The following is a 26709-nucleotide window of genomic DNA, read 5'->3' as shown; positions in this document are numbered from 1 at the left end:
GTGCAGTTTCCTGCGAGAGGCATGTCTTTCTACATGGTGGGCTTGCACTCCTCACTCTTTGGATTATATCCTTTGGGATATATCCAACCCTCTCTCTTGTGTCACCCTATCTTTCGAGTGAGGATGACCACACCCTAGGCCCCAGGAGGGTCCCGTGACCCAGGTCACTAAGAGGACTGTGTCATACCTCCATCATCGCTGGCTCAGGAAACCCAGCATGTGAGAGCCCCAGGGCTTTTCTGGAACTCATGGAAGGGACATGCCTTTTCACCGGGTGGCTGGCCGCCTAGAGCTGCTGGTAGTCACCTCTGCCACCACTTGGGAAGACAGTCAGCCTAAGAATGAAGCCAAGAGAGAGGGAAGCAGAGCTGGGGCCCTGGAGAGACCCTGATGACATCATCTAGACTTCAGTGACATGAGCCAGAAACTCTTTCTGTTGACAGCCATTCGGGCCGAGTGTCTGTCACTTGTAACCAACAGTCCAGACTGATGTGCAGGATTCCTCTTTCCAAAGTGTCCAGTAGGCTCTTATAACATGTCCCTTGGGCTGACCTGTCACTCATCATTGCCTGGGCCTCTCCCCACCAGCCTTGACCACATGAGCACTGCAGGATTATGACGGCACAGGGAACCCAGCGGCCAGTCCGAGGAGCAGCCCCTACCTGCATGTTGTTCCAGGCGGCCTCCCCGCGGCCCCGGATGCAGCTCTCCAGCCTCAGTGGGGAGCCCAGGGCCCCGTGCTTCGTGTCTGCGCACAGCCCTGTGCCCACATTGCGGATCTGGATGAGAAAGAAGCAGAGAGGACCAGTGAGGTGCTTGGAGATATCCAGCGGGGCCCCTGCTGGGGCAGGAGGAGGGAGGCAAAGTAGAGGATGTCAGTGGGTGGAGCTCTGAATTCTCCTAATGGAGTTCGTCCTGGACTGGTGGGCAGGACAGAACCTGTTAATAAGGGAACAGAGCGAGCAGCTCCACTCAACCTTGCTTTGAATTAGAGCATGTAGAGTCCTGGGGTGGGGCTGGGGCTTGGAGGGGAGGGGGGTGTGCACAGGACAACTCCTGCCTCCTCTCCCAGAGAATTTGACCCAGCAGGTCCAGGGATCAAATTTTACCCTCGTTCCAGGTGATGTAGAGGCTATACCTTGAAGACCACTTTAGAAAAGGTGAAGGGTCTTTGCTCTTGGGCCTTGGGGCAGGTGAATGGGAGGCTCCAAAGAGGAACAGAGTCTCACTAAGGCGGGGAGGACACCCTGTGAGTGCAGGGGCCTCAGCATGCGCTGGTCAGCCAGCATGGACGGCAGGCAGCCCACTGTGTTAGGGGCCGGCATCATGTCGCATAGCTCCAACCTCACAGACACGGCTCCCCATGTGATGGAGGGGTGGAGGGTGTCGGGGGCAGAGAAAAGGCCTGCTCCAGCCTCCAGCTGCAGGCAGTCTCACCGTCCCGCTGCTGTGGGCCGCACCGCCACTGTGTCGAGGGGAGGCCGCGCTCCCCTGGGCTGCCTCCAGCAGTGCCAGAGAGAGGCAGGCCCGTCCCCGGGGGAGGCGGACTCCTTTGGCAGGTGATTCGCCTGAAGACTGCTCATTAGCACAGCCAGACTTCCTCAAAGCCTCACTTCAGGCTGGGGCTCTCCCCCCACTCCCCCACTCTCCTCCCTTTCCTCCCCTCTTCCAGAGGGCAGCCAGGCCGGTCTGGCAGCTCTCCTCGCCTCCTTGCTCATTTCTCTCCGGTGATGCCCCCAGTAAGTCTCTTGCTCGCCTAATCCCCTCTTGGTGCCTGCTTCCCAGAGGACCTGAACTAACACAGGGGAGAAAGCCAATGAGGTGGCAAAGAAATGAAGAGCTTCATGAGGGAAATCAAGAGGCACCTCATCTAGAAAACTCGCGCTGGTGTCCGGTGGGGCCAGGCAGAGGGCTTAGCGGGGAAAGGTCCCTCTAATTGGCTGAACAAGTGACACCTGGTGTGTCTGCAGCCCAACACACTTCTCTCCAGGGTGTTGTGGTTGACAATGCTCTGATTTTCCCGGGGGCCACTGTTCCTGGCCCATCCCATGGCCAGAACATCCACCCCACTCTTGTCGCCTCTTCCTCCAACGGTCACAGCGATTTGTGTGGATCCAAGAGTAAGACTTCAATCCTGGACCTTTGCTGACTCTACTGGGAAAGAGGTGCTTACTTCCTGCTAGGCTGGCCAAGCGGGGGCTCTCTCAGCCCAAGGTTTCTGGGAGCCATCTTGCTACTCTCGGCATGAGGACAACACACAGGGAAGCAGAGTTAAGTAGGAAAAGAGAGACTGACATCATTTGAACCCCCTGGATCCAGGTGTTCGCAGTTGAAGCCACAGTTACCCAAGATTTCTATGAGAATCAATCACCGCCCTTTCCACCTTAGAATGGACTTCTGTCACTTACAACAGAAGGAGCCCCAGCGTGTATGCTCCCCTTCCACAAGTCCCCTTATACCCATCTCTGAGTGGTCTTCTCAGCCAGAGACCCAGGAGCCGGGATGCGGTGATGGACTGTCTGCCTCCTCCAGCGGGACTCGCTTCTTGGGTGTGTGACGAGGGCAGCGGCACAGGGTCCCTTACTCAGAGTCTACGATTGGTTTAAAACTCTGCTGTCACTGTCTAAAATGTCCTAATAATTTTATCTTTGGACCTGTAAGTGAAATCTCATGGGATAACAGAGCATGCACGTGGGCAGAGGTGACACAGACTCTATGAGCACCTGCTGTTCCTCTCTGCCGAGCTCACATACAGCATCTCTGAGTCTGCAGCACAGTCCCTGGGGCCCCCACAGGCACGGGAACTCAGCAACGCTCAAAGCAAGTAGGGGCTGAGGGGGTCACAGCTGTGTCTGTGCTGGCAGAGGGGTGCTGGCCTGTCCCAGAGGCTACACCCTCCTTTCCAACCAGAACGGGCTTCAGCTTCACAAAAGAACACATCCAAGACACAGGAGGGACTGGGAAACCCTATCGTGTCCTTTCTTTCTTTCCGGCTGCACTGGGCCTTCGTTGCGGTGTGCAGGCTTCTCATCGTGGCGGCTTCTCTTGTTGCGGAGCACAGGCTCTAGGGCGCCTGGGCTGCAGTAGTTGGGTCACGAGGTCTTAGCTGCCCCGCAGCATGTGGAACCTTCCCAGACCAGGGATCAACACCGAGTCCCCGGCATTGGCAGGCAGATTCTTAACCACAGGACCACCAGGGAAGTCTGTGTCCTTTCGTTCTTGCGTTAATCCCCTGGATGACCCAACTACTTCAGCAGCAAATAGCACAGAAGCAAAGGGAAGCAGGGGGCAACCTAGAGTTCCTTTTCCTTCAGTTCTTTCCCACTCATCAGGAAGATGTTGATAGGATGTGTACAACATCAAGAAGTGAAATAAATACAGCTGAGTGAGTTCTGTGGTGTTTCCACGGCTCTGGTAAGAAATACATATGCATGGGTGAGGTCTGCAATATGGATTGTGAAATTTCACCAGTTGTACACAAATTGAATGTTCTCTTTGCCTTTAAAACTGGCACTGCAGATCATAAAGATGAATAGTAAAATTCATGCTAATAATTTAAAGTTTTAATTTTTTTCTACTTGTAACATTAAATAGAGAACAAACAAAAACCACCACCCCAAGGCTAAGAAGAGAGACCAGAGAAAGAAAGGAGAAAGTTTTGTGTGTTATACCTCTACTGGCACTTTTTAGATGACGCTAAGCTTTTTTTTTTTTTTTTAATTTTAATTGAAATATAGTTTATTTACAGTGTTGTGTTACCGGCACTTTTTTCTCTAAATTGTGGACCCTGCACGTGCATTTTGACTCGAAGACCTATTTATGTTGCGGGCCCTAGCCTTCACACTCACCTCACCCCAGGCTGCTGCCGGGGGCTCCACGGGTGGGTAGAATTGGGGCAGATCCCAGGCGATCTTGGTCATAAACCACTTGAAACTCTTGCAGTTCAGGGAGCTACGGAGCTTTTTCTGGGCAGTCACGTCCCCAGCGGAGAGGTGTCGGTACTCTGGGCGGCGCTGGTAGATATGCTCCGCGTACTCGTCCATCCACACCTCCGCCACTCGCTTCAGATTCTGAAGGAGACGGGCAGGTGCAAGCGTCAGGCTCTCCGTAGGGTCAAGGAGGGCAGGGGGTGCAAACAGGGGTCTGTGAGGTTGAAGTCAACCTTTCTTATTTTATGTTTTATCAAGCGCTGTAGCCACACTGTTTTTAAACCTTCAATATTTCCATTTTTTTATTCAACATTTTAAGAGCTCTATAGCTGACGGTTGAGTAAATACACTGCAGCCGGTTTTCTTGACCATCTTGCACGCCTTCCTTCCTAGAGATTGCCTCCCACTGAATTTGGGGACCCACCCCTGCCATTTAAGATGGCAGAAGCCACGTGACCCAGCCTGGCCAATGGGAAAATAGATAGCAGGGACATACGGATTGGTCAGGAATGAGCATGTGACCTCGCTCAAGCCAATCAGAACCAAGACGCATTAGTCCTGGAAGAATTGCTGGGTAAGATCCGATGGGTAAGATGCCAGGGAGAGCCGCTGGGGCATTTGAAAACCCCGTCCAAGGTTAGGTCATCCCAGAATGAGGCAGAGCTGAGGGATAGAGCCAGGAACACTTTACTCTTTTGGTTCCAGAATCCAGCCTTGTCTGAAGCCAGAACTAGCACAGAGCTTTCCATTTACATAGGTCAGTCACTTGGCTTTCTGCTTAACCCAATTTGAGTTGGGCTTTTGTCACATTCAACTAAGAGTTCTGCCCAAGTTGGCTGGTAAAAACGAATTACAATTTGCAACCAGGAGGTAAAATTCCCTCAGCAGCTAGAATTTTTAACAATCCTTTGAGGTGTTAAGGTTGCTGCCACTTTTATTACGAAGCATAATTAAAAAAATGATAACCATATTCCTCGCAAGTCAAAGCAACAAGAGGTGAGGAAATATCCTGTTTATGAGTAGATTTGGAGAGAAAGGAAAAGTGAATTCTTCTGTGTAACTGTGATGAAAATCTCTCACTCCATCCGCAGTGTAGACTCCACCTGCTGACAACCTCTTACTTGGCTTGGAAGAGCAAAACATCAGAGTTCAGGGGAAATTCCCTGCTCTTAAACATCTTCCTCCAACCCCAGGCTGTTGCCAGGATACCGCTCCCCTCCCATTTTATTCTTTAGGCTTTATCATATCATTTTCCCCCTTTTGCAATCCAGATTTCCTTCTGAAGAATAAAAGTGAGTTAGCACATCAGCCACACACACTTCAGTGTAAATGACTGCCCTAGAAGCAGAAGGTAAGGCTGCAGTTGGCAAATGTTTTCTGTAAAGGGCCAGACAGTAAACATTTTAGGCACTGTAGACCATGTGGTCTCAGCTCTGATGTTCCTATAAAGCAGCCCTAGACACTGCATCAATGAATGGGTGTGGTTGTGTTCCAATCAAACTTTATGGACACTGAAATTTGATTTTTCATGTGTCACAAAATATTATTATTCTTTTGATTTTTTCCCCCTAAGCTATTTAAAAATGTAAAAACTATTCTTAGCTCATAGGTCACACAAAAATACTTTGCTGACTGCTGAGTAAGGAGAAGGGAAGCCTTGGTATTGAAGCTGAAACTCCTCACTTTTGCTGGCTCTGAGTTTGGGAGTAGGAAACTACAAACTTTCTTGCCGCTGCCTCATTTTTTCTTGAGTTCTGAAGAGGTTGACAGTGGGTCAGCAATCAACTCAGGAACATTGTTATCCCCACCAGGCCCCTGCACGGCAGAGGCTGGGTTTAATTTAAAACTGAGACCTGGGAATTCCCTGGCAGTTTGGTGGCTAGGACTCCACGCTGTCACTCCTGAGGGCCCATGTTCAATCCTTGGTTGGGGAACTAAGATCCCACAAGCCATGCAGTGCAGTACCCCCCCCCCCCCCCCCCCCCCCCCCCCCCCCACGCACCGTCTGCTAAAAAAAATAAAAAATAACAACAATAAAAAGCAACTGTGTTGAGAGGAAGTTGAAGGCCTAAAGGGGCCAGCACATGTGAACACTCTCCTTTTCTTGGTCTTCCACTCAGGTCCTCTGGCTCACTGGTTATCTGAAGCCACAGAGATGATGAGGGACCATCATGGTTTTCTCTCCAACCACAGGCAAGGATGGCCAAACTGACCAAGGAAAGGTGCTGAAATTCACCAGTGTTCTTTTTAAAGGAGCAAATCAAATAATATTCTAATTTTAACTGATACTTAAATTACTATTTTAATGAGTATTATATTTTCTGGACGGTTTAGTAAGTCATTTCTCCCAGATCTTGAACTTTTGTACAGTTACTGGACCAAAGTAAGGACCTTTACATTTATGTCTATTACTTCTCTCCTTGCTAGAGTCATGAAAAGGACTCTGAGATTTTAGTGGGCTGTGGGTTCCTCTTATCCTTACCCTTGAAAGTAAAAGTGAAAGTTGCTCAGTCCTGTCCGACTCTTTGCGACCCCATGGAGTGTAGTCCGTGGAATTTTCCAGGCCAGAATACTGGAGTGGGTAGCTGTTCCCTTCTCCAGGAGATCTTCCCAGCCTAGGGATCGAGCACCTTCCTTTGATGCCTGGGTTGGGAAGATCTCTTGGAGAAGGCAGTGGCAACCCACTGCAGTAATCTTGCCTGGGAAATCCCGTGGACAGAGGAGCCTGGCAGGCTACACAGTCCACGGGGTCACAAAGAGTCGGATATGACTTAGTGACTGAACAACAACAACGCCTTTCTAGTTCTGGGTTCCAGTCCTACCTGAGGCTCCCCGTGCTTTTCTTATGCTTGGATCACAGTCCTTTGCCCAGAATCCTGGAATAAGTCTCTAAACAAAAGTCAACTTTTGTTTCATCGAGCTTGATTGGGTTTCTGTTACTGCCTTCCCAAAGACCCCTTGGCCAGAGGCACAGGTGAGAAGGGTCTTTAGCAAATTTAGTGAACAAACTGCCTGGTTACTGGTTCTTGAGGCAGGCGAGCTGGTGGCCATTCATTCTTCGTGAATCGCGGTTCTACTGCTGCCTGTCTCTTTGTCCTTCCAAGTCTGTACACCTTTAGTAAGATTTTGGTTATCCTCTTTATCTGTCTGTCTTGGGGCTTTCAGAATATCTCTTCTCAAATCTATCAATACGATGTTCTAGGAGATAATGCTCTAGAAGGATCTGGTTGATAAAACACTGAGAAAAACATGTAAATTATAATTTGGAACTAAGCAAAAATAGTTAGATACTGTGATAAAAAGTCAGGAGACCTTGATTGAGGCACCTTTGATCCTGCCAGCTTACATGGGCACCACGCAGACTGCTAACGGGTTTAAAGCCAATAGATTGACTCAGTAGTGACTGGTGAAAAAAGAAGCTGAAATGTTACAACACAGGATTCAGATAAGACATTGAAATCAACTTCCCAACCTTGTTAATACTGATGCCAACACATACTGGTAATAACAATAGCAATCACTATTTAAAGGATAATCACTCTGTGCCAGGCACCAATTAGACCTAAGTGGGTTTGAATTCTGGCTCTAGTTACTTTGTGTCTTTACATTTCACTGTCCTCATTTCTAAAATGATTAAAAACAAGTTGAGAACTAAGCGAGGTAAGTACGTAAGATGTCAACTTTGAACAAGGCCTGGCTCACAGGAAGTTTTTGTTCATCCATGGATCAATAAACAGGGAGTGATGGTGTGTATTTCCCAGGTGAGTCATATTGACATGACAGCTCTGGTCAGGGAAAGGAGTTTGGGAGTGGTCCTTCTCAGGGGTCTGAGGTGTCTCAATGGTCCCACAGTCTCCAGGAGATGGAAGAGTCACAGTCTTGGGCTTACTGAGAGACTCTGGAGTCTTTCTGTCTTGCACCTTCTTCTGGGATTGCCAAAAATATTTCAGAGGAAACGTGATTTCTGCCTCTCCTGCAGAACTAGAAATCACACCTGCATGGGACCAGGCTGTCCCAAGCAGGGATAGCTGGTGTGGCTGTCGTTGGAATCTTCGACCACTAGAGGGCACTGCTGGCTCTCTTTTCCATCAACACCAGTCCCTGTAGTAGCCCAGTCCAGCATCCTGGAAGACTACTGCCCCTCTGACCATCTTGGTCTTCCTTGTAAGTTGCAGAACAAGGACTCTTTCGACCTGGGCTGCAATTCTGCACATCGCTGATTGTCAGGTGACAAGGGAGGGAGAGGCAGTGGCCTGGGCAGGAGGCTGTGTGGACTGAAGCCAAACAGGTTGGCAAGGAGGGATCTTCAGGGGTAGGGTGAGGGTCTCTAAGAGGCAAAGCTATACTGTGACCCTTCCAGATCCCCCAAACTTCCTGGCTTTCTTTACCCTCTGAGATTCCGCCCCCCATCTCCCCCAACCTTCATTGTTCTTTTGCAGTCATCTTGATTTTTTCAAGACTCTTAATATTTTAAAATTTATTATTATGGCTTAGTGAAATATTAATAATACAAAACAAATAAAAATTTCTGGCTATTTCCATTTGTAGATAATGGCCACTAATTAGAGTGATGATTGATATAAACCATTTTAAGGCAATAAAACATTTTAACATAGAATTTTGGGCATGAACATGGAGAGGGGATGAGGAGAGGACACTGACATTTATTAACCACCACTGTGCCCAGACCTTTCAGATACCATCTCATGCATGAGCGTGCTCAGTCGTTTCAGTTGTGTCTGACTCTTTGTGACCTTATGAACTGTGGCCCACCAGGCTCCTCTGTCCATGGGGATTCGCCAGGCAAGAATACTGGAGTGGGTTGCCATGCCCTCCTCCAGGGGATCTTCCCAACCCAGGGATCAAACCCATGTCTCTTATGTCTCCTGCATTGGCAGGTGGGTTCTTTACCACTAGTGCCATCTGAGAAACTCTAAGTACCATCTCAGTCTTTCTCAAACATGCCACTCTACCTATATTAACTTTTATCTAACAAGTTTCTTTAAATCACCCCTGGTCTAACTTGGCACTAACTTTAGCTTTATCCTAAGTCACAATGTCTGTGAAATCATGAATTTGCTACACTAATCCACATATAATTTAAACACATGGAAATAAAAATGTTCCTATGTCTACCACCTAAAATCACCTCCCTGGTCACACTTTGGGAAACTGAATTATCTCCTAAAGTCTTCTGGCCATGCTAAGAGTTGGAAAAAGTGAGCTTCCTTGAAGCAGAGGAGTAAACAGAGCCTAAGAGCAAGCCTCCCAAGGTTACAGAGCTAGTAAGTGACTAAGCAGGGCTTTAAGTAAGTTTTTAAATTTTTTCACGTATTTATTTATTTTGGCTGTGCTGTGAGGCTTGTGAGATCTTAGTTACCCAACCAGGGCTTGAAGCTATGCCCTTGGCAGTGAAAGCTTGGAGTCTCAACCGCTGGACCGTGAGGGAATTCCTTGGCGGGTGGGGATGGCGCACATCCTCACACCTGGGGACCACGAGGCCTAGGGCATGGGGTGCCTCTGATCTGCTGAAGTCACAGGCCAACCTCTCACCTCCTAGGGAAGCTACCAGCTTACCCGGGCCAGGCTGACTCCAGCAGGCACCTTGTAGGGCACGTACTTCCTGTAGATATGGCCCACCCTGGAGCAGGGAATGTCCTCCATGCGACCTCCACACATCCACACCTGCAGGATGAGAAGTGAGAGATGATATTTCTGCCCCCAGTTCACAGCCTCCTCAAAGGCCAGCGTTCCTTTGTGCATCCCTAGAAAGCATCAGCTTGGATTGTGTACTAAAGCCCCCATTCACAGGACCAGGGATGTAGGAAAACACAGTGATGACAAGAGCAGCAAAAACAGCTCAGGGCATCGAGTGCTGACTCCAGGCCAAACACTCTGCTGTGAGCTTCACACGCAGTTTCACGGAAGCCTCATCAGAAAACCCATAACGTTAGGTAGTAATGGAGCTCCATTTTACAGATGAATAAACAGAGGCTCAGAGAAGCTAAGAAACCTCTCTGAGGTCACAGGGTTAGCATGTGGTAGAGCCAGAAATTTAAACGCAGTTTGTGCTGACTCTGAAGAAAGCTGAGAGCTGAAGAATTAATGCTTTTGAATTGTGGTGTTGGAGAAGACTCTTGAGAGTCCCTTGGACTGCAAGGAGATCCAACCAGTCCATCCTAAAGGAAATCCTGAGTCTTCATTGGAAGGACTGATGCTGAAGCTTAAACTCCAATACTTTGGCCACTTGATATGAAGAACTGACTCATTGGAAAAGACCCTGATGCTGGGAAAGACTGAAGGCAGGAGGAGAAGGGGACGACAGAGGATGAGATGGTTGGACGGCATCACTGACTCAATGGACATGAGTTTGAGTAAGCTCTAGGAGTTGGTGATGGACAGGGAGGCCTGACATGCTGCAGTCCATGGGGTTGCAAAGAGTTGGACATGACTGAGCGACTGAAGTGAACTGAACTGAGCTGACTCGAGTCTGAGCTCTGGATAAGTGTCAGAATTATAAGGGGGCATGGAGGGCTGTGATGATCACTTCGCACTTTGTGCTGGTAGGGACTAGGCTGTGTATTTGCTGACTTCGGCACTGGCTGCTGGGTTCCCTGTTGGGCCTTAAACCTCTTGCTGGGTCACCCTGAGCAGTCACCTTCTCCCGCCCTGACTCCCCCGCAGGCTGGCTCGCTCAGCTGCGCAGCCGGGCCCTGCTGTCTGCAGTGTGGGAGTCGGTGCTGCTCCTGAGTCTCCCTTCATAACCGGCATCACAGAGATCCCCTGAGTAGGAACTCTGGTCTGATGGCAAAATAGGAGAATTCTTAACAAGTACAGTCAACCGTCTTAGAGGCCCAGCCTAAACAGACCCCCTTCTGGCAGTCCTGGGTTCAAATCCCGACTCGATCACTATCCAGCGTTGTGACTTGGATGATGGCACTTAACTTCTCTGAGGCTGTTTCCTCATCTGTAAAGGATGAAATGAGGTAGGTTCAGGGGATGAGGTATTTTAGGTGAGGAGCTTACCACAAGACCTGGCACCGAGTCACAGCAGTGTGAGATACTGCAATGATGGGTTCATACATTTGGCTAATATTTGTGGACTGCCTGCTGTATGTCAAACACTGCGCTGGGCACATACAGCGGTGAATAAGTTGGCCAAGGCCCCTGCTCTCATGGAGGTGGAGTGTGCTGGCCAGCCTTGGAGATGCCCCCCAGGGACCCCCGTGTCCCAGTATTTGCACCCTTAGGCAGTTCCCTCCCAAAAGAGCCAAATGAGGACTGGCCTGTGTAACCAACAAGATGCTACAGAAATGATGGCCATGAAGGACGCTGTGGCTTCCATCTTGCTCCCTGGGATCACTTGCTCTGGGGCAGCCAGCTGCCACATTGTGAGGACCCTCAAACAGCCCCGTGGAGAGGCATAGGTCGTGAGGAGCTGAGGTCTCCTGCTAAGAGTCCTGACTTGCCCACCATAGCTTAGAAGTGGATCCTCCAGACCCAGTCAAGCCTTCAGATGACTGCAGCCCTGGCTGACACAACTGCGTGACAGACCCAGGCAGAACTATCTCACTTAGCCACTCCCAAATCCTTGACCCTCCAAGACTTTGAGATAATAACTGTCTACTGCCACTGTGAGATTATTTTTTCCTGTGGCAGTAGACACCTAATACAGGGACTTTCAGATGGCGATGTGCACTCTTCAGAAGCCAAAGCAAGGTAACTAGATGGACTCATCGGACAGACAGATGGGATATGCTGCATTACCCCCACCTGTCAGGGAAAGCCGCCCCAGGAAGGAAACAGTCATATCCCACGAGGGGATAGGCACATATGGGACTGCAATTAGTGGAAATGCTGCTTGGAGAAATGCAATTATATTCTGGTCTTGGGGGAGAGAAAAAAAATCGAGCAAGTGAATAGAACAGAACATTGGTCTCGAGATAATGGGCTCCTGATGGTAGATTAATGTCAGGACCAAGCCAAGAAGTTTATTTTCAAAGCAGGAGATATTGATCAGGCGCCAGCATCCTATAACAATAACTCTTCCTTTATACAGAGTGACTGATGTGGAAGCGATGCTTTTGTCTGGCGGATATTGCCCGGGTCGCTGGGCCGCCCCTGCCTTGAGGGAGGCGGAGTGGCACAGAGCAGGTGGGGCACACCTTCCCCTGCTCTATGTTGAATGTCTTCTGGGCAGTGGACTAGGCTGGCATCCAGCTCTCTCGACTCCATATTAAACTTGCATTAGCTAACGAGGCTGTGTCTCCGGCTTTGCCTGGCAAGGAGCCTTCCTTTATGCAGATGGATTTCCAGATCCTTCTCTGTGCTGTGACCTCGGGATTCTTTGGCCGTGACCACGCTGGCCATCAGTCTGAAGGTTCCTGAGGGTGACCCTGATCTACTCAGAGGTCTGAGGCAGCCAAATGCCCTCAGATTCCCAGGATGTCCGGAGCCCAGGAGGAATCCTGGTTTTGGACAATGGCTTCCCTGCCCTGGACCTGACTCACTGACAGCTGAGTCAGAATGCAAACTGCCTTCCGAGAGATGCATACCTGTTCAGTGAAAGCTGCTGCCAACCGCCGAGTTCCCTGGGAGCACCTGAGCAGTCTGAGCAGCTCTGGGTACATCCAACCCTAAAGAACTCCCTCTGGAGCTTCCCCGGTGGTCCAGTAGTTAAGAATCCACCTTGCAATACAAGGACACTGGTCTGATCCCTGGTCCAGGAAGATCCCACATGCTGCAGAACACTAAGACTGTGTACCACAACTACTGAGCCAGCACTCTAGAGCCCAAGAGCCACAACTGCTGAGCCCGTGTGCTACAGATACTGAAGCCCACAAGCCTACAGCCGGTGCTCTGCAACAAGGGAAGCCACTCTGAAGGCGTGGATTCAGTTTCAGGTTCTGCCACCAAGTCAGTCAGAAAAACGACATCATCTCTTTGTGCTTCACTTTCTCCATGTGGGAAATCAGGCCACAGGATATATGAAAACAAAAAATATGACAGTGTTGGGTGAAAGGGCAAATACTGTATCATTTCAAGGTGATTGTATTTCTCATCCTTTCGCAAAGAGAAATGAGTAGCCCCTGCTTGCCATAATTAGAGCACCACAAGGAAGAGTAGCCCCTGCTTGTTGTAATTAGAGAAAGGCCACATGCAGCAATGAAGACCTACCACAGCCAAAAATTAAAACAAATAAATCCTAAAAAAAACAAAAAAACAAAAAACCACACTGTGGCCACTCAGAACACATCATACGCAGTAGGCACCACCCCGCTGTGGTGTTCACTGTTTATCTGGCAGGATCCTGAGGCTGCAGGGGATTTTCCATCTAGGGACATGATAAAAGCTGGAGGCATTGACTTATTTCCTGACTGGCTCTGGGCTGGGGAGATGGACTCCAGGTTCAGCTCCTGGCCCAGGGTACCTACCTGTGTACCTTCAGGCCCCCCACCTCCCTGCCTTTACAGCAGAGGACAGCAGCCCCCCAAGACCCACAACAACCACAGCAAGGGGGTGGTATGAGCAGACAGTCTTTTCTAAGGCCAGTGCCACCAGTGCAGCCGCGTGACCGGGGGCATGAGAGTCACTGCTACCTCGCAAGGCTGCCGAGACGGCCTGAGACAAGCCGTGAAGAGCACTCAGCTGGATGCCGGGCCACAGCAAACCTGATTAGTGTTACTCACTTCTCTTTGCGAAAGGACGAGAAGTACCACTGCCTTGAAATGATACACCCAACACCATCAGCTTTTTTTTTTTTTAATATCCTATGGCCCGATTTCCCACATGGAGAAAGTGAAGCGCAAAGAGATGGTGTCGTTTTTCTGACTGACTTGGTGGCAGAACCTGAAACTGACCAGGAGGATGACAGGGCCAGGCGGGAGGGGCAGAGTCACCGGGCCTGGCTGCCCGAGGGGTTCTCCTGTCCCCCAGGTAACATAGCGGCAGGAGAAGGGCCCCGCTGGGGGCAGAGGGGAGAGGCGCTGCAGAGCCACCCACATTTGGCCAGGACCCGGTCACATTTGGATGGGAACAAAGACTGGCGGCTGAGATGGCATCTTACAGCCCTTCTCTGGAGTTAGCCGTCTTGCCTCCCTCGCTCTCTGTGCCCTCTGCTCCTGGGCCTGCTCAGGGAGCCCAGGTCCAGCGCAAGGAATTTCTGAGCACACTCTGCCAGCTTGTTTCCCGGTGCCGCTTCCTCTGCACCACAGCCTTCTCCCTGGAAGCACCATGCCACTAGACAAGTACAAATCTAATTGTAAAAGCGTGCTCCCCATTCATTTCCACTGCTGCTTTGATTTATTTTATTAGCAAACTTCCTTTGTGTGATGACAGGCTTCATTACAGTGTCTATAAAAGACAATTACTCGCTCTTATCTCCTAAACTGAGGAGGAAAGAAACGAGTGGTGATGAGCATCAGGAAGACACAATGGGCCCTGGAGACCACGTGTCAGAGCGGCCGTCCCGCAGAGGGGATGCGCCAGCAAGTGGGGTGGGAAGAAACCTCTCTCTCAAGGGAATGGCTGCCTGGAAACCGATCGGGAATGGACAGGCATCCTACCTGCCCATGGAAGGGAGAAGCCATCAGCCAGCTATGGCTTTTGCTGTTGGCAGCTCGGCTGAGGACCCCAGTGAAGTCCAAACCCTATTCACCAGTGCTTGGGAGCTGCTGCATCAATTAAGAGAATAATCATCACCAATTATTCCACATTATCTGTGAGTTTAGGAAGAACAGAGGGTAGTGGTGATGAGCTCGGTTCCGGCTCTTAAGCAAGTTTTGTGAATCTGAAAGCCTCAGTTTCCTCATCTGCAATATGGGGTGAATATGGGGTGAATTACTGTGCCTCCCTCCTAGGGATGAGGTAATGCTGAGGCACACAGGACTCCGAGCAAACCCAATGTTGTCACCTGGGCACGTGGCAGCTGGCTCTACTGGTGGGACACGCCACATACAGGCCATACAACTTCCCTCAGGAAAGAAGGAATGACATTGGATCCATGTCTTCCAGAAGTTCATACTATTTTGGACATATTAGGTTGTTCTGAACAACAAGATACTGTTTTAGGAAAGGATCTCACTCATGGTAGTTTTAGATGCTTATAATGGTTACCAGGTTCAGTTGGTAAAAGAGGAAAAAAGCCCAACTTTAGTTTTTAAAAATCCATTTAAATTTATTTCTAGGTTAATATATTATTTTACTGGAGTGGGTATCCTTTCCCTTCTCCAGGGGATCTTCCCAACCCAGGGATCAAACCCAGGTCTCCTGCATTGCAGGCGGATTCTTTACCAACTGAGCTATGAGGGAAGCCCAATATTATTTTATATATCAATAACATACTTTAAAGCATATGTGTGTCTAAATTAATAAACTAAACATCTGGTTGTTTCAGTGATATCCTGAGGTGTTTAGTCAACTTGGCCAAAAACTGGGGGGTGGCCGCCGTACATTAGAGCTTTTTCCCCTTAATAAATGACTTAAGTTGTAGGATCTGTTAGGTTTTGGCTCCCATATGATACAGAGCCATCTCACAACCACCCAGTGAGGGAGGTACTGCCATACCTCTCACATGTGAGGAAAGTGAGGCTGGTGAGCTCCAGCGCCTTCCCCAGGGCTCACAGCTCGTACGTGGCAGAGCCCAGAGTGGAATCCAGGGTGGGGGCCCCCAGAACTAGGCCGGTCTGAGACTGCACTTTGATCTTTTTCAAGCCTAGTCCTGACCCTATCATGGTCTTCCACAAAGACCCCTCTTGGTACTCATATTGTTTGCAGGACAAAGCGGTCACCCGAGGCTTGCAGTCAAGGCCTCTGCCCCCTGTTCCAGCCACCTCTGACCTGTCGACACACCCTGGATGCTGTGGGAGTCAGCTGCAGGGCACTCATGTTTCTCTGTTGGGCACGTGTGCTTTTCTTTCCATGAACAGTGCAACCTGGTACAGACATTCATTCATTCACACATAGGCTGGTTCAGCCTTGCTCTAAAGCCCTGCTGGAAGCGATGAATCAGAAACTGGCAGCCAAGGATGGACCTAACGATATAGAGCCTTGAAAGTGGGGTGACGGTGTTGGTACCTGTGAGCCACCCTGCCAACCACCGTGGGATCTTTTCACACCCCAGCCTGAGCCTCCACTCTGCGGAAGGCCTCACTGACTCATTACAGCCATGATTTCCAATCCTGAGTGAGCATCAGAATCAGCAGGGGAGCCTGCTAAAACACAGACTGCTGGGCCCCACTCCTATGATGTCTGACTTGGCAGGTCTGCGTGGCGTCTGGGAATTTACACGTCTAACAAATTCCTGGCGATGCTGGTGCTGCTGGGCTGGGGACCACTTTGAGAACGAGCTTAGCTGGATTAGAGACAGCCCTTCTCAGGACAGTGGCAATGCCAGTTCTCACTATGCCTTTAGACAGCGCTGTGAGTTTGGGGTTGTCAGTGTCCTTTCAGTGAGAAAATAAAGGTTCAGCCCAAAAGGCAGGTGAGCTGTCCCAGGTCTTGCTGGGAGTTCATTTCAGAGCTGGGCCTGGAGCCAAGGTCTCTGGCCTCTGTCTCACCAGCCTCAAAGCTTCTCCTATTCCTGTCTTCCTGCAACCGCAGCCCATACACATTGACCACAATGCTGACATTAACAGCTATCATAATTGATTGTTTATAATGCACCAAGAGCTGAGCTAAGCTTTTAACACATTTTGACTAATATCGTGCTCACACCCACCCTATGAAGTAAGGGTCATTCTATTGCCACTTTACAGATGAAGAAATTCAGAGAGGTTAAGTCACTTTCCCAAGGTCACACAGCCACTAGCTGATGGAGCTTGTACCAGAACCCAGGTGGTGTGATTTCAAAGCCAATGTACTTTATCCTCGGGCTGTTCTGCTTCCTTTTTTAACATGAAGGTTTTCATCCAAACAGCTACCACTCACTGACTGCCTTCTTTTTGTCTGTCTCTAGGCCAAACAAATGTTTTATGCCATTTAGTTTTTTATAACCTCTGAAGAAGTTGTTATTGCCATTTTTAGTGATAAAAGACTGAAGCAGGAAGAGATGGTTGTGTGCTGGTTAAGGAGTGATGTATACCACAGGTGACCCTCGGGCCTCCGAGCCTTTTTCCTGGAGGAATGGTGGGAGGGGCAGGTGCCCACAGAGACATTCATGGAATCTTAAATGGCTGCTCAAAGTCAGGGGCAGAATGCCTCCCTGTTCCCGGCAGACAGCTCTTAGAAAGTCTGGGTACACATGGCCAGGAGGAAAACGCTGCACACAGCAGAGCAAGTTCCCAGCATCCTCAGATAATCCAGCGAAGGAAGGAGCCAGCGCTGGGTTCCCGGCAGCGATGCTGCAACTGGTCTGAGTCAGAGGGGGCTGGACAGGGCAGTGGAAGGGATGGGAGAGGTGATGGCAGGCTGGCACTTGCGTGGGGGCCCCAAACACCCTCCCAGGTGGCAACTTAACTCCTTTGGGGTTGGTTCTGACTTCTGGGGCCCTGCTCTAGGCTGCCCCCTCCCTCCAGGTGGAGTGAGATAAGCGCTGGGCTGAGAGTCAGGACATTTGGAGTTCGGCCCTGGCTCTGCCACCTGCCAGCACTCAGGCATTAGGTCACAGCACCACCACCCCTCACCAGCTTCTGCTGTGTGTTCTGTTTTCTTTTCATACACCGTGTTTCACTTAATCCTCCTGATGACGCTGTGAGCTCTATGGAAGCAAGGTCTGGGAGTTTTCTAAATCTGCACAAGGCAGTCTGGGACTGGCGTTGGACTAAGCAAACCCCACCCCTGAGGCCTCCTGCCTCTGTTCAGACGTGTGGGTTTCCCTCTGGGAACAAGGCTCTCTCTGGTCCCCTCGTGTGGCTCTCTGTCACTCCCTTGCTCAGCTGATCCTGCTCCAAGAGGCCCTCAGGAGGTCTCCATCTCACTCTCCCAGAGCGGGGGGCTGCTGCCTCTGCCTCCTGGAACAGACCTGGACTCAGGGGGCTCCATCCTTCCCTAGGGGTTCCTCACTGTGACTCCCTTCTCTGTGGGCCTCACTTGGGGGAAACTCCTCCCTGAACTGGCAAATGGCCCTAACAAAGCACTGGGAGGTATGTGGGAGGGGTGGGCCGAGAGGGTTGAAAAAAATAACAGTTTTTCCTTATTGTTAAACCTAATTTCTCTCCTGTTTCTAGAAGTGATATGTGTGATGATGAACACATTCAATGCTACAGAAACACATGGATAGGAAGGGACAGCCTCACTGCAGCCCTTCCACCCTAGATGCCCCAAGGGGGTGAGAAACTTTCAAGGCACCATGGGTCAGAGGACAGCACGGCAGAGGCTCGGTCTGAAGTCAGAGGACAGGGCTGAAAACCCCGCTCCAACCACGCGATGTTATGAGTGCTCAGTAAACATTAGCTGGTGTAATGATACTCTTCTCAGGTTTTGTTGTTGTTGTTGTTTGCATTTGTCACATTTTAAAAAAAAGATATATTTATTCATTTATGGCTACACTGGGTCTTCGTTGCTGCACGCACGGTTTCTCTAGTTGTGGCGAGGAGAGGGGCTACTCTTCATAATGGTGTGCAGGCTTCTCATTGCAGTGGATTCTGTTACGAAGCACAGGCTCTAGGGGTGAGGGCTTAAGTAGTTGTGGTACAAGGCTGAGTTGTCCTTCAGCATGTGGGATCTTCCCGGACCAGGGACTGAAGCTGTGTCCCCTGCATTGGCAGGTGGATTCTTTACCATTGAGCCACCAGGGCCCTGCATTTGTCATATTTTTGAATACTAAACATGGGACTATATATATATCACGCAATTTTTTACATCTTTTAAAATTTACTTTTGGGCACATCAAACTTCTTTTATATAATATTTCACCGCTGGGATGTGCTCTAACTTATGTATCCTCTAAGATCTCACACTGAAGGTCATTTTCAGTCTTCCCCTCTGGTAAGTAACACTTCAACAAATAGCTCCTGCCTCAATCTTTGCTCTGTCTCTCTCGGCTAAACTCCTGAGGGTGGAATTTTGGGTCAAAGAATGTGCTTGTTTTGAAATGTAACAGATTTTGCCAAATTGCTAACAAAAGATATGCCCACTTTCATTGTCCCAAAGCCCATGTCCTTCTCACACTAGCTCAGCCACGTTGCCCTGTGGACACTTCTCCAGGAGCTCAGCGTTGAAGACATCCTAACCTCAGCCTCCTGAGGATGCTGGGCAATCCCCTTCTTGCTCATCCTGCCACCAACCACGTCTAATCCGAACCACTCTCGTGCTCATGTAAGGCCAAGGGCTTTCTCTACAGCATCTTATTTGAGCCTACCTTGGATAGGAAGGAAAACTCTATCAGGATCATGCGGGATGGGAGGGCCAGAGAGGTTAAGCGACTGGCCCTGTCTCCAGGTGGAGGTAGCAGAGATGAGAAGCCAGTGCTCTGCCTTCTTGCTGAGTACTTTCTCATTACACCACCAGTACCCAAAGATGGAGATGTAAGTCTGGGAAGGGCAGCATGAAGGAAGGATATCAGATAGGAATTGATGCCACTAACAGGTATTTAAAACACCTATGATGGGCCAGGAACTAGGGTACAGAGATGAATAAGACTCCCTCCCTGCCTCCAGGGAGCTCAGAGTATAGTTGGGGAGACAGGTCAATCTTTGGGTCATGTCACTGGGAGGAATTTGGAGACACGCTGGAAGTGACCCTGGGGTGGCCCCTAATCATCACAGGGAGCTCAGGTTAAGGTTGAGAGGAGGCATAAGACAGGCTGAGCCCAGAAAGATGAGTATGGGTTGGCCAGACTAAGGAAGGGCACTTCAGGAAAAATGAACAGTGCATGCCCCCAAAGATGGCAAAGCATGTGATCCTGGGGCTTGCGAGCATCCCACATGGCTGGGTGAGGTGGACCTCTGTGGTTTGCCATGTCCCGCCTCTGTTCTGCACACAGTGCCTAGACTTTCCTTTGGGGAACCAGCTCATCCCACCTTCCTGGCTCCAGGATGGGCATGTGACTGATCAGATTCAGACAGCAGCTGACCAGTCAGAACACTGCTTGGGGATAGGCAAGAACCAGAAGGTCAGAGACTTGACTTGGCGACTTACTATAGGAATGAGGGGAAAAAGAAACTCTTCCCACTGGGCTGCTGGGTATTTCCATGAGAGAAAGCCTGCCTGAGAGGGAAGTCACCCAGATGAAAGCAGAGCTGAGGGACTAAGGGAGATGGAGCCTGGATGAGATGGGTTAGTCTCTGGTTCCAGCTGGACCTGGAGGATCTACCCTGGAATTTCAGTCGTGTGGGCCAATCAATTCTGACTTTTTTTGCTTAAGCCAGTTTGACCACGATATTGGTTATCTGTTACTAAGAGTCTAGACTAATGCAATGGGGAGGAGGGTGGAGAGAAAGCAAGGAATGGTAAGCAGCTCATGGAGGTGGGGGCAGGCCAGGCTACAGGGTTAAAGAGTTATCTGACCACCAGAACTGGGAAGAGTGTAACTGCCAGGCAGGAGAACTCTCATAGTGTGACTGTGCCTTTTATAAAGAAAAGCTGTTGACTAAGAAGAAAAGAGTCAATGACTCTTCTAGAAATTTCAGAGCCTTCGGAACATCTTTTTTACGGTTTTCCCATCAGGATAGATGGCCTGGTCTGAAATTGGAGCCAAATTATTAATCCATCAGCCCTGATGGCATGTATCAATTTATCTTAATTTCTGAAAATACACTCATGCTTTTCAGACCAGTCTCTCTTCTCTGTCACCAAGAAGAAAAGGGAGCCCAGCAGAGATTAATCAGAGGCAATTTGGCCCTTTGTAAATGCCCTGCTCTGGCTGAAACTGAACACCCGGCATTTCAGGCAGACAACTGGGCTCCCCTGTGCCCTCACCGCTGTGGGCAAGCCTGCCCGGGAGACAGTGTGCTGGCAAAGGGGCTGCTGCCAGCTCCACAGCCTGAGAGAGAAAGCCAAGGGAGAAGGGTCTCCCTCCCAGACCTGGGGGACACCTCCTTACACAGTCTCATTTCCTCTCCAGAGTGGAGGAGATAATTGGATCAAATGGAAACAGGAGCCAGCCTCCCTCCCCCTCCCGGATGAGAGACCTCATCGCCCATTACTGAGTCTTTTGTAAATAAACTGTGGGGGGAGAATGCCATTTGTTCTGCCACGATTGCCTGATGACCATCATCAGATGGGTCTTTGAAAAACACAGAATGAGATCATTTTGGGTTTTAGAAATTCCTTTGTGCTCCTTTCTCTACCATCACCACTCTCCACGGACTTTCCGAAGGGGGACTTTCTGACCAGGGAGGCTGGTTCAGGCAATGACATAGCTGGTCTGAGTAGTCAACCAACAATTATTTATTAAGTGCTTTCTCCCTGTCGGGCAATCCTTTTGGTTCTTGGGATACAACAAGCAAAGATTATTATACTGTTGACGTTCATATTCTGGTGAGAACTCAGAACTCTCATGTGTCCATTTCTGGAAACAAACTTCATAAGTTAAGTTTGTTTAACTGGTAAATTGAGGAACTGTGAAGTTAAAACTCTTCTGATGCCTTATGTGTGATTCTACTGTACCTGTAAGGATGTGGCATTTGGGAAACTAAATTGCAAGGGCTAGAGATTATAAATGACATATGTGCTATCACCCACCAAACCTGCACCCATGGCAGACATCACTAATCAATCACCACTCCTTTTCTGAACGCAGTCTCACAATACATATTCACACAATAAGGGGCAGCCTCTACTGAAGGACCAGAGTTGGTTGGGAGAGCAAAACTATTTTTGACTTAGACTGCTTACTAATTCAATTCACCGAGAGGCTGTAGAATCGCCTAGTAAATTAACCCCAAGAGGGGGTTAACTGCCCCCAGGAGGAGGCAAAAACTGAGAAGGAAGTAAGAGATTGCAGAGAAACCTCTCAGGCTAGTTTTCCTCTCAAGCGCTCTCACGTCCCTGCAGAGGCCTGTACAACACGGCAGGTCAGAGCGCAGACCCTGCAGTCAGGTAGGCCTGGGTTCATGTCCTGCTTCTGTTAGTTCTAACTGTGTGGGACCTTGGTCTGAACTCCACTTGCCTCCCTGTGAAATAGGTATAATAATGATTCCACCCTCCTAGGGCTGTTGTAAGGATTAAATAAGACAACACGTGTGAAGTGCTCTGCACAGGGTCCTGCCAGCTCTGATCCAGGCTGCACCTGAGTTGCTGCATACCAGAGTGGATGGATGCTTCTTGACAGCTGGCATCGCTCTGACTGGCTGGTGCCATCATGATTGCTAAATATTTTTAATGTTACCCCTGGATTTTAATATTAGTTTTATTTAAAGGGCTGGCTCCCTTATGGGAGATAACTTCAGAAATCTGAAGGTAAAATGGAAAAAGACTGTTTTTCAAACCAAAATAATGTTTCAGGAGAATTCTAGGTTGTTTTCTTGCTCAGTTCAGTTCAGTCACTCAGTTGTGTCCAACTCTTTGCAACCCCATGGACTGCAGCAGGCCAGGCTTTCCTGCCCATCACCAACTCCCGCAGTTTACTCAAACTCATGTCCATTGAGTCGGTGATGCCATCCAACCATCTCATCCTCTGTCATCCCCTTCTCTTCCTGCCTTCAATCTTTCCCAGCATCAGAGTCTTTTCCAATGAGTCAGTTCTTCACATCAGGTGGCCAAAGAATTAATGTCCCCCACTCTGAACTGCTCACCCAGTGGCAGTGACAATGACAATAATGAAAATAATTTTTCATTATTTATTATTTCATTATTTCAGGATATTTATTGAGAAGCACCTAAAAAGAACAGCCTTATTTAATCCTTTCAACAACCCTGTGAAGATTAGAGGGTCACTATACCCATTCTATGGAAGTAGAAACTGAGGTTCAGACGGATAAGGACTCTTTGTCCAAGATCACACAGCTGGTACAAAGCAGCAGAGCTACAACCTGACCTAGGCAATCTAACCCCAGCACCGAAGCCTTAACTGTTGTGTGTGTGACAATGGTCCTTTGCCTAGGAAGTAGATGCCAGACTCGGTGGACATCAGGGTTGTGCATTCATAGGACTCAGCCCAGTAATGCTGCTGGCCATTCCTCATGGGCTGGGGATATATCTTACCAAGGGTTCCAGGGGTGTTAGAAGCAGGCCCTAGCCAACCACAGGGGCACAAAACAAGATAGTCTTCCCTACAGATGGACAAAGCCTTCATTCTTCACTTGAGATCAATAAAAAAATCCAATAAAAAGGGGCAGAAGTTGGCCTCAGAAGTTTGTGTAGTTAACTAGTAACCATCGTCTCCTTTACTACCATTATCAGAAGATTCTACAGCCCATGGATTGGTCTAATAGCTTATAGTAAATATTTATTCTCCAACTCTTTAATAATTTCTACCAGTTATTAACTGGTGGCTGTGTCCCCAGGTTGGGTGCTAACCATTTTCTAGATATTATCTCATTTAATCTTCACAAACGTTCTGTAAGGTAGGTAGCCTTACTATCCTCTTACATGAGGAAAGAAAGCTCAGAGAGGTAATCTAACTTGCCCCAAGTCACACTGCTACTGAGTAGTGATGTTGGGATTGGAGCCCAGGCTTTTCTGATGCCACAACTTGAGCTCTTAGCCCCTGGTTTCTGTATATCAAACTCCAGCAGGGACAGACACAAAGGGAAAACTTGAGACAGGTGGCCAGGAACCACTAAGGACAAGGCGGCCTCTGTGAGGCCCGGGATCGTTCTCAGAGCAGAGCTTCCCACCAGCCTGTGTGTCCTGTTCGACTATCTGGCTCTCTCTTCCCCTCTGCTGGTGTGCTGGGCGTCTCAATGGTGACACACTATCTCTTTAGTGGAAATGAGGCCTGTCCTATTCCAACATTATCATCTAAGAAGGGACGATGCAAACATTGAGCAGATGGGCTGCAGAACCTGAGGCCTCCACAGTCTCCCCAGGCTCAGACACTGCTAGGCAGGCAACCTGCCAGGACAGGGGGCGTTCCGGGGGCTGGCTCACCTTGAATGAGATCTCGTACTGCTCCCCTCCCCAGATCTCCAAGCCTGGGTCATACCCGCCCAGCTCCCAGAACCACTTCCGATCCACGGCGAACAGTCCACCAGCCATCACGGGAGACCTGCGGGAAGAAGGTGGTGCGTGTGAAGAGCGGACATCCTGCTGTGTGTATCCTGCTCTCGGATGCTGCTGTTTCCCAGGGATGCGTTTCCCACTGTTCCATCAACACAGCCCTCGTGTCCAGCAGGGAATCCAAATCCCTCTGAGTGCAGCCCCTGGCTTTCTTCCTTCTTCATAAATGCTATGTTTTAACCAGTGGACCCCAGATTCCTTCACATGGTTAACACATAAGAATACTTGTGGAATGGAATCATACTGTTTTCCCTCTGTGGGCCTTGTAGCTCCATCATATTTCTATATATCTCCATGTCTCTCTCTCTCTATCTCCAGTTCTCCCACTGGTTAAATGGTCTGGATTAGGTCTTTCTAAGCCTGTCTAGGCTATAGAATGCCTTAGAGAGATGAAAACACATTCAGCTTCCTGGGTCTGACCCCAGACCTACACAACAATCTCTGGGGGATGGAGCTTAGGTTCTGTGTTTTTGGATAAGAAGATTTGATGATTCTTACTTTCCAAGCCCAGGCATAGGCATGTTTTTCTGCTAAGAGTTTACAGAAGAAGCCACAGTCCTTGTTCTTACAGTGAAACTGGGATAAGATTCCTCCACTCATTCATTCACTCATTAGTTTATTCATTGAGTGCCAGCTGAGGAGCAGATGCTGGAAGAATCTGGAGGTAAATTGGGGTCAGACTGAATCTGCAGGGGATGTCAGTGTAGCAGGGTGGTCACCTCAGGATGGGAGGGTGCAGAAGCCAGGTGGGGTGTAATGAGGGCCTCTGGGAGGTGCAACCAGCGCTACGGGAAAGGAGGGCACCTCTGTCTCCATGTTTTGGGGGTGAGGAGAGAAGCTGGGGCAAGAGTCGAGGAAGAGTGCTCAGAGGGGAGGCATTTGAAGTGGGTACGGGCAAAGTGGGAGCTGGGAGAGAGAAGGGAGGAAAAACCATGAGCCCAGGAACTGACATGATCAATCATGGGGTGTGGCCTCCCCCAGGCTCCTCCCCTGAGAGAAGCCACCAGCATTTACTGCATGAAAACCTCTCTGAGTGGTTGTGCTGGCTCCAACTTCAAACCCTCAAAAAAAAAAAAAAATAAATAAATAAAAGAAAGAAAACTGGGTTTCCCAGGTGGCGCAGTGGTAAAGAATCTGCCCGCCAATGTAGGAGACAGGTTCAATCCCTGGGTCAAGGAGATCCCTTGGAGAAGGAAATGGCAACCACTCTAGTATTCTTGTCTGGGAAATCCCACGGATGGAGAAGCCTGGCAGGCTATAGTCCACGGGCTCACAAAGAGTCAGACATGACTGAGCGACCTGGCATGCACACACATAAAGAAAAACCACTGCAGAAGCAGCCTCCACAACCCTCTGGCCTTGGGGACTGCATGCTCAGGGAAGTGGGCTGATTAGGAAAGCACTGAAGTGCCCCATCCGCCTTGCCAGGCTTCCTGCAGTGGACGGGCCCGGACAGCGCAGGAGGGGACCCTCAGAAGGGAGTCCCTGGATCCCAGACCTAGAGCTCGGATCTGCCCACTGCTGCACTGAACCAATTTATTACTAAAATGAATTTATTCCTCACATTGACCTCATGAGGCTCTGTTATCATTACCCCATTTTATGCACGCAGAAACCAGAGTACTGACAGGTGACGTGCTCAAGGCTTTGCAGCTACAAAGCAGCACCTCTGGGATTTGAGTTTCCAATCTGTGCTAGCCACACCCCATGTGGCTACAATACACTACTTCCTCTTGGGAAGGAACAATCCAGAAATAGGTGATGAGTGAATAGGACTGGGACCAGAAACAAGGAAACCCTCACTCCAACTTCAGCTCTCCCTAACCGGAGGTGGTACCTGGGACAGAGAGTGTAACCCCAGAATCCTCTGCTGCCCAGTATGGGGGCCACACGTGGCTACTGACACTTGATGTGTGGCCGGTCTGAACTGGGAGGTGCTGGCAGTATTGAGATACACACTGGAGTTCCCAGACTTATCATGAAGAAAAAGGAAAGATCTCATTAATAATTTCAAAGTGTGGGCTACATGTTAAAATGAGAACATTTAAAACATACTGGGTTAAATAAAGTGCACGACTAAAATGAATTTTGTCTGCTTCTCCTTATCTTTTTTCAGTGTGGCTTTGAGGAGGCACACATGTGAGTCACACTACATTTCTACAGGGCAGCACTGACTTAACCTCTCTGAGCCCGCTTCCCCATTTACACAAGGAGGTACAGCTACTCTCCCTAGCTCACACTGCTGCTACGTTTAGAAAGTATTCAGTCCTGTAGGAAAGTAAGTGTCAGCTTTCCTCTGTCTTATGAAGGTTGTGGGGTTTGGGTTTTTCTGGCTGGAGCCGTAATGCCTGGAGGGGCAGAGAGTGGTTCTGACTCAGTGCTTCATGGAAAATCAAACCTAAGACAGCACAAAAATATCAGTTTGGGTGGATGCCAGCAGCAGGGGCCGTGGAAAAGGTAGGATATTAGCTGTGAGGCATTTTGGATGCTCGAGGGCTTCGACTCCAGAGGGAGGCCTCTTCTCCAGCCTGGTCTGTTTCCTGCCATGTTCAACAGTAATAATTACAACAGTCCTGAGCGTCCAGTGGGTGCCACTCACCACACCAACGCTATCTCCAGCTCTCACAAAGCCCTATTACTAGCCCTCTTTTCACAAGGAGAAATCTGAAATTCAGAAATG

The 26709-nt window shown here is 49.3% G+C and overlaps 1 protein-coding gene across 2 annotated transcripts in view; it reads right to left on the bottom strand.

The window, feature by feature from the left end:
• GALNT10 (polypeptide N-acetylgalactosaminyltransferase 10) overlaps window positions 1-26709 on the bottom strand; it is a 215968-nt gene that overhangs the window by 8640 nt on the left and 180619 nt on the right. For both annotated transcript variants that reach the window (XM_043913369.1, XM_043913370.1), the window contains exons 7-10: window positions 23901-24018; window positions 9507-9614; window positions 3849-4070; window positions 663-779 (exon numbers count right to left, since the gene is read on the bottom strand). In XM_043913369.1, coding sequence (XP_043769304.1) covers window positions 663-779; window positions 3849-4070; window positions 9507-9614; window positions 23901-24018 — 565 coding nt within the window. The remainder of the gene's footprint in view (window positions 1-662; window positions 780-3848; window positions 4071-9506; window positions 9615-23900; window positions 24019-26709) is intronic.

This window comes from Cervus elaphus, chromosome 9, assembly GCF_910594005.1.
Source record: "Cervus elaphus chromosome 9, mCerEla1.1, whole genome shotgun sequence".
NCBI classification, from domain to species: domain Eukaryota; kingdom Metazoa; phylum Chordata; class Mammalia; order Artiodactyla; family Cervidae; genus Cervus; species Cervus elaphus.
Note: the sequence above shows the minus strand (reverse complement) of the source record. Positions and strands in the feature narration are given on the sequence as shown.